General features: G+C 46.8%; 1 protein-coding gene across 4 annotated transcripts in view; it reads left to right on the top strand.

The window, feature by feature from the left end:
• The window catches only part of hdac11 (histone deacetylase 11), a 120117-nt gene that overhangs the window by 72214 nt on the left and 35095 nt on the right, over positions 1–12808 (top strand). For 3 of the 4 annotated variants that reach the window (XM_055648189.1, XM_055648192.1, XM_055648190.1), the window contains exon 8: positions 10826–10888. The exons of the other annotated variant lie outside the window; for it this stretch is intronic. In XM_055648189.1, the coding sequence (XP_055504164.1) occupies positions 10826–10888 (63 nt within the window). The remainder of the gene's footprint in view (positions 1–10825; positions 10889–12808) is intronic. 4 annotated transcript variants of the gene reach the window in all.

The raw sequence follows: 12808 nt of genomic DNA, 5'->3' as shown, positions 1-12808 counted from the left end.
AGACTGATGGGGGGTGGGAGGGGAGAAAGAAGGAAAAAGGGGAGGAGGAAGAGCCCGAGGGCGGGGGGATGGGAGGAGACAGCTCGAGAGTTAAGGAAGGGGAGGAGACAGCAAGGGCTAGCAAAATTGGGAGAATTTAACATTCATGCCATCAGGATGCAAGCTGCCCAGGCGGAATATGAGGTGCTGTTCCTCCAATTTCCGGTGTTGCTCACTCTGGCAATGGAGGAGACCCAGGACAGAGAGGTCGGATTGGGAATGGGAGGGGGAGTTGAAGTGCTGAGCCACCGGGAGTTCAGGTAGGTTATTGCGGACTGAGCGGAGGTGTTCGGCGAAACGATCGCCCAACCTACGCTTAGTCTCCCCGATGTAAATCAGCTGACATCTAGAGCAGCGGATGCAGTAGATGAGGTTGGAGGAGATACAGGTGAACCTTTGTCGCACCTGGAACGACTGCTTGGGACCTTGAATGGAGTCGAGGGGGGAGGTGAAGGGACAGGTGTTGCATTTCTTGCGGTTGCAATGGAAAGTGCCCGGGGAGGGGGTGGTACGGGAGGGAAGGGAAGAATTGACAAGGGCGTTGCGGAGGGAGCGGTCTTTGCGGAAGGCAGACATGGGGGGAGATGGGAAGATGTTGTGAGTGGTGGGGTCACGTTGGAGGTGGCGGAAATGGCGGAAGATTATGTGTTGTATTTACCGGCTGGTGGGGTGAAAGGTGAGGACCAGGGGGACTCTGCCCTTGTTACGAGTGCGGGAATGGGGAGAGAGAGCAGTGTTGCGGGGTATGGATGAGACCCTGGTGCGAGCCTCATCTGTGGTGGCGGAGGGGAATCCCCGTTCCCTGAAGAACGAGGACATTTCTTGTTTCTCTATGTCATTTGAAGTTTCTACGTGACCTGAGCTTTAGAATTCCAAAACCTATGAGTAGAACCTCTCTGCAATATGTCGACAATTCACGTTCGGATGTCACAGTAATAATCATTCCAGGAAATGGAAGTTTAACAATTGAAGGCCTGGAATTATCATACATTATTTAGGCAGGGATGAGAATTTCCCTGTGCATATGGATTGTGCTGAGTGGCCTTTATGGTTTAATGCTGATAAGGACGTCAAAAGCTGAATGCTGACACTTATCTTGTGCTGTACTGCTACTGCTGTGCAGATTTGTCATTGAACAGTGGCCATGAGCATTACGTCTGAATCAGCACAGCTGATGCCGTGGACAATAAAATGCCCATGGGGCAACATGGATAGAGTAAGGTCCTATTGCCCTTGAGCATTTTATTGGATGAGTTTACAATATCATTTTTCCATGAAATTATTTTATGACCAAATATTTTGATTTATTTTTTAATTGGATACAGATATATGCACAAGTTTGTTTCTCAGTAAAATCTGCTTAAATTTATTCAAATCCAAGCATACATTTTCAAAGTATGTGCCAGTTATAAACGAGTTAATAGTTTTCCATTTTGCACTGACTGTTTAAATTGCTCTTTTGGTGCATTGATTAAAAATCTCCTAGTTCCTGAAAATTTGAGTCATACAGTTTGTAACAGAGAATGGTGCAGCATAATAAACAGGCCATTCACCCCACAGTGCCCATGCCGAACATGATGCTAAGACCATCTCTTATCTCCCTGTGCATAATCCATATCCCTCCATTTCCTTATTCCTATCCAAATCCCTCTTAAATACACCATCGTTTCTGCCTCAATCACCATACCTGGCAGCGCATTCCAGGTACTCACCACCCTCTGTGTAAAAAAGGGTTGCCCTGCACACGGGTGGGTTTACGCTAAACAGTGGGTGGCGGGGGGGGTTTGGAGTCAACCACATGGAAGTGTATGTGTGCAGTTAATGGGAAAGAGAGTGTAGGAAAGGTCACGTTTAAACTAACAGGGCAGGGGGATGGGACCCACTGCAAGGAGACAGAGGGGCATAAAAGGAGGACAGAAGCAAAAGGTAGAAGGGAGAGAAGAAAAACGAACCTGAAAGCTTTGTGCCTTAATGCGAGGAGCATTCGTAATACGGTGGATGAATTGAATGTGGAATTAGTAGTTAAGGAATATGATATAGTTGGAATTAAGGAGACATGGCCCCAGGATGACCAAGGCTGGGAGCTAAACATGCAAGGGTAGTCGATATTCAGGAAGGATCGACAGACACAACGAGGAGGTGGGGTGGCATTGCTGGTTAAAGAGGAGATTAATGCAATAGCAAGGAGAGACATTAGCTTGGATGCTGTAGAATCAGTGTGGGTAGAACTGCGAAATAGCCAAGGGCAGAAAACGCTTGTTGGAGTTGTATATAGACCACTAAACAGCAGTAGGGAGGTTGGAGATAACATCAAGCAGGAAATTAGAGATGCGTGTAGTAAAGGTACAGTAGTTATTATGGGTGACTTTAATCTACATATAGATTGTGCCAACCAAATTGGTAGCAGCGCTGAGGAGGAGGATTTCCTGGAATGTATACGGGATATTTTTTTAAACAAATACTGCATGTAGAGGAACCTACTAGAGGGCAGGCAATCCTAGACTGGGTATTGTGTAAAGAGGAAGGATGTTAGCGATCTTGTGCAAAGCCCCTTGGGCAACAGTGACCATAATATGGTGGAATTCTGCATTAGGATGGAGAATGACACGGTTAATTTGGTGACTAGGGTCCTGAACTTAAAGAAAGGAGACTTTGAAGATATGAGATGGGAATTGGCTTGGATAGACGAGCAAATTATACTTAAAGGGTTGGCGATGGAGATGCAATGGCGAAGATTTATAGACCACATGGATGAACTCCAAAAATTGTTCATCCCTTTATGGCGAAAAAATAAAACGGGGAAGGCGGCTCAACCATGGCTAATGAGGGAAATTAAGGATAGTGTTTAATCCAAGGAAAAGGAATTGGCTAGAGGAAGCAGGAAACTGGAGGACTGGGAGAAATTTAGAATTCAACAGAGGAGGACAAAGGAGTTAATTAAAAGGTGGTAAAAAGGGCATGAAAGAAAGTTTGTGGGGAATATAAAAACTGACTCTAAAAGCTTCTTTAGATATGTAAAAAGGAAAAGATAAGTGAAGACAAATGTAGGTCCCTTACAATCAGAGACAGGTGAATTTATAATGGGAATCAAAGAAATGGCAGAACAGTTAAATAAGTACTTTGGTTCTGTCTTCGCTAGGGAAGACACAAACAATCTCCTAGATATCCACGGGGACCAAGGATCTAATGGGAGGGAGAAATTGAAGGGAACACATTAGTCAGGAAATGGTGTTAGGTAAACTGTTGGGACTGAAGGCTGATAAATCCCCAGGGCCTGATGGTCTGCATCCCAGAGTACTCAAGGAGTTGGCCCTAGAAATCGTGGGTGATCATTTTCCAATGTTCTCTCGACTCTGGATCAGTTCCTGTGGACTGGAGGGTAGCCAATGTAACCCTACTTTTTAAGAAAGGAGGGCGAGAGAAAATGGGGAATTATAGACCAGTTGGCCTTGCATTGGTAGTGGGGAAGATGCTTGAGTCGATTGATAATTATGTTATAGCAGCGCATTTGGAAAGCAGTGACAGGATCGATCAAAGTCAGCATGGATTTAGGAAGGGGAAATCATGCTTGACTAATCTTCTGGAATTTTTTGAGGATGTAACAAGTAGAATGGATAAGGGAGAGACAGTGGATGTGTTTTTTTCTGGACTTTCAAAAAGCCTTTGACAAGGTCCCACACAAGAGATTAGTGTGCAAAATTAGAGCATGTGGTATTGGTGGTAAGGTATTGACATGGATAGGGAATTGGTTGGCAGACAGGAAGCAAAGAGTAGGAATTAACGGGTCCTTTTCAGAATGGCAGGCAGTGATTAGTGGGGTACTGCAAGGCTCGATGCTGGGACTCCAATTATTTACAATATATATTAACGATTTAAATGATGGAATTAAATGTGACAAAGCTATGCAACAGTGTGAGCTGCGATGAGGATGCTATGAGGCTGCAGGGTGACTTGGATAGGTTGGGTGAGTGGGCAGATGCAGCAGATGCAGTATAATGTGGATAAATGCGAGGTTATCCACTTTGCTGGCAAGAACAGGAAGGCAGATTATTATCTGAATCGTGTCAGATTCGGAAAAGGGGTACAATGAGACCTGGGTGTGCTTGTACACCAGTCACTGAAAGTAAGCATGCAGTAAAGAAAGCTAATGGGATGCTGGCCTTCATTGCAAGAGGATTTGAGTTTAGGAGCAAGGAGGTCCTACTGCAATTGTACAGGGCCCTGGTGAGACTGTACCTGGAGTATTGTGTGCAATTTTGGTCTCCTAATTTGAGGAAGGACATATTGCTATTGAGGGAGTGCCGCGTAGGTTCACCAGGTTAATTCCCAGGGTGGCAGGACTGACATGATGAGAGAATGGGTCGACTGGGCTTGTATTCACTGGAATATAGAAGGATGAGAGGGATTCTTATAGAAACATATAAAATTCTTAAAGGATTGGACAGGCTAGATGCAGGAAAAATGTTTCTGATGTTGGGAGAGTCTAGAACCGGGGGTCACAGTTTAGAATAAGGGGTAGGCCTTTTAGGACTGAGATGCGGAAAAACTTCTTCACCTAGGAATTTGCTGGATGTTTTCAAGAGAGAGAGTTAGATTTAGCTCTTCGGGCTGAAGGAATCAAGGGATATGGGGGCAAAAGCAGAACGGGTTACTGATTTTAGATGATCAGCCATGATCATATTGACTGGCGGTGCTGGCTTGAAAGGCCGAATGGCCTACTCCAGCACCTATTTTTCTATGCACTTCCTTTAAACATTGCCTCTCTCACCTTAAAGTTCTGCCCTCTAGTATTTGATTTTTCTCTCCAGAGAAATGGGTTCTGCCTGTCTACCCTATCAAGGCCTCTCATAATGTTATGGATTTCTGTCAGGTTTCCCAAAACCTCTAACGTTCCAGTTAAAATAATCCAAGTCTGTCCAATATCTCGCTGTAGCTAATACCCCCTAATCCAGACAACATTCTGGTAAATAATCCTCTGCATTCTTTCCAAAGCCTCCACATCTTTCCGGTAAAGGGGTGACCAGATCTGTACGCAGTATTCCAAATGTGGTCTAGCCCAAGTCCCATAAACCTGCATCATGACTTCTTGGGTGAGTGAGCAGATGCATGGCAGATGCTGTTTAATGCGGATAAATGTGAGGTTATCCACTTTGGTAGCAAAAACAGGGAGGCAGATTATTACCTAAATGGTGTCAAGTTGGGAAAAGGGGAAGTACAACGGGATCTGGGATGAGAGGGGATCTTATTGAAACATATAAGATTATTAAGGGGTTGGACACGCTAGAGGCAGGAAACATGTTCCCGATGTTTGGGTAGTCCAGAACCAGGGGCCTCAGTTTAAGAATAAGGGGTAAGCCATTTAGAATGGAGGTGAGGAAACACTTTTTCACACAGAGGGTTGTGAGTGTGGAATTCTCTGCCTCAGAGGGTGGTGGAGGCCGGATCTCTGGATACTTTCAAGAGAGAGCTTGATAGGGCTCTTAAAGATAGCGGAGTAAGGGAATATGGTGAGAAGGCAGGAGCGGGTACTGATTGTGGATGATCAGCCATGATCACATTGAATGGCGGTGCTGGCTTGAAGGGCCGAATGGCCTCCTGCCCCTATTGTCTATTGACTCTTATACTTAATTCCCCGACCTATGAAGTTAAGCATACCATATGCCTCTTTACCACTCTATCTTTTTCAGTTCCCATTTTCAGGGACTTGAGACCCTCTAGATCCTTCTGTACATCAATGCTTTTGAGGGTCCTGCATTAATTGTATATTTTCCTCTTATATTTGACGTCCCAAAGTGCAACACCTCACACTTGCTTGAACTAAACTGCATCTGCCATTTCTTTACCCAATTCTGTCGCTGATCTATATCCCACTGTATATCATGACAGCCTTCCTCACAGTCCAGGTCCTCAGCAATTTTGGTATCATCTGTAAACATACTAACTAACCCAGCTACTTTTCAGTCCAAATCATTTATACACATAACAAACAGCAGAGGTTCCAGCACAGATCCCTGGGAAACCCCTGATACACAAAAATGCTGGAGAAACTCAGCGGGTGCAGCAGCATCTATGGAGCGAAGGAAATAGGTAACGTTTCGGGCCGAAACCCTTCTTCAGACTGGGTTCAGACTTCAGAAAAAGGGAGGAGGAGGAGCCCGAGGACGGGGGGATGGGAGGAGACAGCTCGAGGGTTAAGGAAGGGGAGGAGACAGAAAGGGCTAGCAAAATTGGGAGAATTCAATGTTCATGCCCGCCGGGCGCAGGCTACCCAGGCGGAATATGAGGTGTTGTTCCTCCATTTTCCGGTGTTGCTCGCTCTGGCAATGGAGGAGACCCAGGACAGAGAGGTCGGATAGGGAATGGGAGGGGGAGTTGAAGTGCTGAGCCACCGGGAGTTCAGGTAGGTTCTTGCGGACTGCGCGGAGGTGTTCGGCGAAACGATTGCCCAACCGATCGTAAAACCGGGCTGTGCGGGGCTGGGGAACGATGAGGTTGGAAGCTTGGTCGGGCAGGGTGTGGCAATTGATGAAGTCGGTGATGGTGCTAGATATGGTGGCCTGGTGCTCGTCAGTGGGGTCATGGTCCAGGGGTAAGTAGGAGGAGGTGGCCGAAAGTTGGCGCGTGACCTCAGCTTTGTAGAGATCGACGCGCCAGACTACCACGGCACCTCCCTTGTCGGCTGGTTTGATAACCCAATCTGGGATTTTGTGCAGTGATTCAATGGCAGTGCGTTCAGGGGGGGAGAGATTGGAGTGAGACAGGGGAGTGGAGAAGTTGAGGCGGTTGACGTCGCGGCGGCAGTTCTGGATAAAGAGTTCCGAAGCCGGGACATCACGAGGGGGGTTCCTCGAGGAGGGGGTTCGTTGGAGACGGGAAAAGGGGTCATCATTGGGGGGCGAGGACTCCTTCCCATGGAAGTGCGCTGTGAGGCGCGGAGACCTGTGAAACCCCACTAGTCTTGGCCTCCAGCCTGAATATTGTCCTTCCACCATCACCATCTGTCTTCTATCAGTAAATCCGTTCCAAATCCATACAACCAAGTCACTATAAATCATGTTTGTTTTAATCTTCTGGTCAGTCTACCATGGGGGACGATGAAATGCCTTATTATAATCCATGTGGACAACATCCACCGCCCCATCATCATTGATCACCTTTGTAACCTGATCCAAAAACTTGATCAAGTTAGCAAGACATGACCTGGCGTGTATAAACCCATGCTGACTATCCCAAATTAACCTATTCTCCTTCAAATGGGAATAAATCCTATCCCAAAGAATCCACTCCAATAGCTTCCCCACCACTGATGTGAAGCTCACTGGCCTATAATTTCAGAGATTCTCTCTACTTCTTAAATTAAAGGAGCAGCATTAGCTACTCTCCAGTCCTCTGAGACTGCCTATGGCCTGCAAAGACACAAAGATCTTTGTCAAAGTTCCTGTAGTCTTCTCTCTTGCCTCTATCAATAACTTGGGATAACTCCCATCAGGTCCTGGAAATGTATCGAGGGCCCATCACCTCCTTAATCTCAACCAACTTTACTGTCCTCTTACTTTACTTTACTGACACATTACTGTCCTCTACACTTATCTCACTGTCCACCATGTCCTTCTCCTTGGTGAATACAGATACAACATCCTGGTTTAGTTACTCTCCTACATTCCAGACTCCAAGCACAAATTCCCTGTTTGATATTAGAGTGATCCTACCTTCTCCCCAAGAGTTACCCTCTTGTTTTTAACACTGGTATGAAGAGCTTATGGATTTTCTTGAATATGACTCACCAAAGCCATATTGTGACCTCTTATAGACCTTCTACTTTGGCCGCTTGAGTTCTTTCCTTTTTTTATACTCCTCAAAGGTTCTGTTTTCAACTTCTCAAACTTTGCATGCACTTCCATTCTCTTTTTGTTTAAATTTACAACCTCTTTGGTCATCTAAGGTTCCTTTACTTTTCCACCCTTATCCATCCTCCTCATTTAAACATGCCAGTTTTGTACGTCAATCAGCTGGTCTTTAAACCTCCTGACCTCTTGCCTAATCAAATTATAATTTGCCTTACTCCAGTTTATTACTTACCCACAAGGTCCACCCTTCTCCCTGTTCAACAATCTGAAAACATATGGAGTTGTGATTCCTAGCCCCAAAGTGGTCTTCCACTGGAACACCAGTCACCAGTCAAGTGTTCTACTAGAGGGGTGAACACGCTGGATCATGTTTACACCAATATCAAGCACGCGTATAGAGCCATCCCCCTCCCCCAACTCGGCCAGTCAGATCATCTCTCCCTCCTGCTCTCTCCAGCCTACACCCCCCTCAGATGCAGTGCCAGGCCCACCATAAAATCTGTTACAACCTGGCCTGAAAATGCACTCTCCAATCTACAGGACTGCTTTACCCAGACAAACTGGGACATATTCGAACACCAGGGCCTGGAAACTCTCACAGAATCGGTGCTGGACTATATCAAGTTCTGCATCGGAAATGTGACTGTAGACAAAAACATACGGGTTTTCCCAAACCAGAAACCCTGGATGTCCAGCCAGGTCCGCACACTCCTCAGAGCCCGCGATGCTGCCTTCAGGTCAGGTGACAGAGCTCTGTACAGGGCTGCTCGAGCCGACCTGAAAAGTGGTATTAAAAAAGCCAAGGCGGACCACAAGAGGAGCATAGAGTCCCACTTGTCCAGCAATAATACACGGGAGGTATGGCGGGGCATACAAGACATTACCAACTACAGAGGCTGTGCCACAAAGTCAGAAGACCTGAGTGCGCCGCTGGCAGAAGAGCTAAATTGCTTCTTCTCCCGCTTTGAAACATCACAACAGCAGCACTCACCTGCTACAGCCCTGTTCCCACCCTCACCTGGCTCCTGTACTACCCCACTCACTGTCGGGGAACACGATGTCAGACGGGTGCTCCTGGCAGTGAACCCCAAGAAGGCTACCGGCCCAGATGGAGTCCCTGGTAAGGTGCTCAAAGCGTGCGCCCACCAGCTCACTGCCATCTTCACCAGAATTTTCAATCTCTCCCTGGCCCAGGCAGTTATTCCGTCCTGCCTAAAATCAGCCACAATCGTCCCTGTGCCGAAGAAGTCTCCCATCACCAGCCTTAATGACTACCGTCCTGTTGCCCTCACTCCGGTAATCACGAAGTGCTTCGAGAGATTGGTCCTCCAGCACATCAAGGACTATCTACCACCAGACTTCGACCCCCACCAATTCGCTTATCGCCAAAACAGATCCACAGAAGACGCCATCACCGTAGCTCTCCACTCGGTGCTGAGCCATCTGGAGCAGGGGCAGAGCTACGTCCGGATGCTCTTTGTGGATTTTAGTTCAGCCTTTAATACAATCATCCCGGACATCCTCATTGGTAAACTGGTCACTCTCGGCCTCCCCACTGTCACATGTGCCTGGATTAAGGATTTCCTCACAAACCGGCCCCAGACTGTGAGACTCGGCCCCCACCTCTCCTCCACTCGCAGGTTGAGTACCGGTTCCCTACAGGGCTGTGTGCTAAGCCCCCTCTTATACTGTCTCTACACCTACGACTGTAGTCCGGCCCACAACAACAACCGCATCGTCAAATTTGCTGACGACACCACTGTGGTCGGACTTATTTCAAAGGGAGACGAGGCAGCCTACAGAGAGGAAGTCCTGAAGTTGACAACCTGGTGCTCAGAAAACAATCTGGCTCTGAACACCAGGAAAACAAAAGAGCTCATTGTCGACTTCAGGAGGCACAGCACCGACTTAGTCCCCCTACACATTAACGGCGAGTGTGTGGAGAGGGTCAACACCTTCCGGTTTCTCGGCATCCATATCGCTGCTGACATCTCCTGGACGGACAACACGACGGCGGTCATCAAGAAGGCTCAGCAGCGGCTGCACTTCCTGAGGGTCCTCAGGAAGCACAACCTGGACTCTAACCTGCTGCTGACCTTCTACCGCTCGTCCATCGAGAGCCTGCTGACATACTGCATTACAGCATGGTATGGCAGCTGCACCATGGCAGACAGGGAGAGGCTTCAGAGGGTAACCAGGACAGCGCAGAGGATCATTGGTTGCCCTCTCCCCTCCCTGATGGACATCTACACCTCCCGCTGCCTTAGCAGGGCAAAGAAGATCACCAAAGACAGCTCCCATCCTGCGTTTGGACTGTTCGACCTGCTGCCCTCTGGAAGGCGCTATAGGTGCATCAAATCCAGGACAAACAGACTCAGGAATAGCTGCTTCCCGAGAATTATATCTACCATAAATTCAAATCCACACATGCACTGACTACACCGCCCAACACGGACTTCCATCTGTATATATGTATATATGTATGTAGCGCCGCAGAATTTGTGCACCTATTCCCCCCCCCCCCATCTCCCTTCTGTTTTGTTTTTCTGTTTCTTGTTTTTTGTGTAAAATTGTATGTATGCACTGAGTACGAGCAGCTTTCAGTTTCACTGTACATGTATAGTGACAATAAATGGCATATCATATATATATCAAACCTGGCCAGGCTCATTTCCCAGTCCCCCAGGTTGGACTTGTCCACATACTGTTTCAAGAAATTCTCTTGATAGACCTCACAAATTCTGCCCTGTCCAGGCCTATTGCACCGAGCAAGTCCCCATCAATATTGGGGAAGTTAAAGTCACCCATGAAGACAACTTTGTCGCTTTGGCATCTTTTGGAAATCCAGCTACATATCTGTTCTAATTCTGCTCATATCACTTATGAACTGATGTACTTTTGCATTCCTAAATTGTAATTATGACTATTTCTTATTGCAGTTTTTGTTTGAGAGAGTGGAAGGCGTCTCGAAGGCAATGATCATTGATTTAGATGCACACCAGGTAATTCACCACATTCTTTTTATACACAGCAATTCTCTTTTCCTCACCTCTTATTTTATGAACTGATACAGATTACTGACTTGCTGAGATATATGCTTTCTAAATATGTTGGAATGGACTGATGACAAGCCACTGATTTGTTTAGTCATAAATGGTGTAGGGAAATTACATAATTTTGAGTACAGTATAAAAACAGCTATTTATTCGGCATTTATTGTTGCTGGTGGGTGGTCTGAGAATCATGGTGGATGTTGGAAGGTTGGGAAGATTGAGGAGTAAATATATCCTGATAATCTGAAGTTGGAAAGGATGTGGAAATGACCCGTCAGCAGGAAAGGCACAGAGTGCTGGAATAACACAGCGGGTCAGGCAGCATCTCTGGAGAACATGGATAGTTGACGTTTCACACAGTGCTGTAGTAACCCAGCGGGTCAGGCAGCATCTCTGGAGAACATGGAAAGGTGACGATTCGAGTCGGAACCCTTCTTCAAGCTGATTGTACTGGGTGGAGGAAGTTGGAAGATAGGTACGGGAGAGACAAGCCTGGCAAGTGATGGGTGGAGACAAGAGAGAGGGTTTTGTTGATTGGCAGATGGTTAGACAAGCCAAAACGTGTGTTAGAGGGGAGTGAAATGTGGAGCTAGAGGATGGAATATAGATGAAATGGTGGGGGTGGGGAAGGGGAAAGGGAGAAACGGGTGCACATCAGGTTGGCCACAGAGAAGAGAGGGGGAAAAAAAGGGGGAGGGGATGGTGTGGTTTGTCTCCTTAAAATTGGAGAATTCAAGTTCAAGTGGAATACGAGATGCTCTTCCTCTAGTTTTTGTGGCAATGGCAATGGAGGAAGCCCAGGACAAAAACGTCAATATGGGAATGGGAGTTAAAATGGTTAGCAACTGGGAGATCCCTCAGGCCATGGGCAGCCGAGCGCAAGTGTTCGATGAAACGGTTGCCTCGCCTATGCGTGGTCTTGCCAATGTAAAAGAGGCCACATCGGGATCACCAAATGCAGTGGATGAGGGTAGAGGAGATGTGCGTAAATGTCCATATCAGTTGGAAGGGATGCGGGGCTTTCTGGATGGTTCTGAGAGAGGAGGTAAAGGGACAGGTGTTACGTCTTCTGCGTCTGCACAAGGCGGGCTTACAACAATCATGTCAGTACTGGTGGTAAGGCCACTCATTATCTGGTGCCGAAAGACAAAATACACAAAGCCAATGCCACATGGGCACCCAAACCTTCCCATCAGGCTGTTGCAAATTGAGTAGCCTTATTAAACTGAAAAAATAACATTAAATTAAACTGCCTAAATGCTGTCTGACATTTTGGAAGAAGGGTGTTGACCAGATACATCACCCATTCCTTCTCTCCAGAGATGCTGCCTGACCCGCTGAGTTACTCCAGCATTTAAGTGTTTATGTTCGGTGTAAGCCAGCAACTGAAGTTCCATCATACACAGTTTTTGAAATGATGTGATTGCATATTTATAATATTGTCTGAACATTATATCAATGTGGCAGCAATTCCTTTGAATGGGTGATCATCACATTTTTCAGTGAGGAGATGGGGTGCTGGAGTAAAGGGGGTGTCCCACTTGAGCGACCTAATCCACGAGTTCTGGCGAGTTTGCCCTCGACTCATACTCGCAGCATAATAATAATAATAATCTTATTTATATAGCACATTTTTAGTCAACTTGCATTGACCCCAAAGTGCTTCACATAATTACATTACATTTACACACAGGCAAAGGTGGGTGAAGTGTCTTGCCCCAAGGACACAACGACAGTATGCACTCCAAGCGGGATTCGAACCACCTACCTTCCGGTCGTCAGCCGAACACTTAGCCCATTGTGCCATCTGTCGTCGAAGACTAGCATGGTCGACATGAGGTTGTAGGAGGTCTTTATAACCCTCCTTCA

Source organism: Leucoraja erinacea, chromosome 16 (genome assembly GCF_028641065.1).
Source record: "Leucoraja erinacea ecotype New England chromosome 16, Leri_hhj_1, whole genome shotgun sequence".
In the NCBI taxonomy this organism is placed as follows: domain Eukaryota; kingdom Metazoa; phylum Chordata; class Chondrichthyes; order Rajiformes; family Rajidae; genus Leucoraja; species Leucoraja erinaceus.
This window is presented reverse-complemented; position numbering and strand designations above follow the sequence as displayed.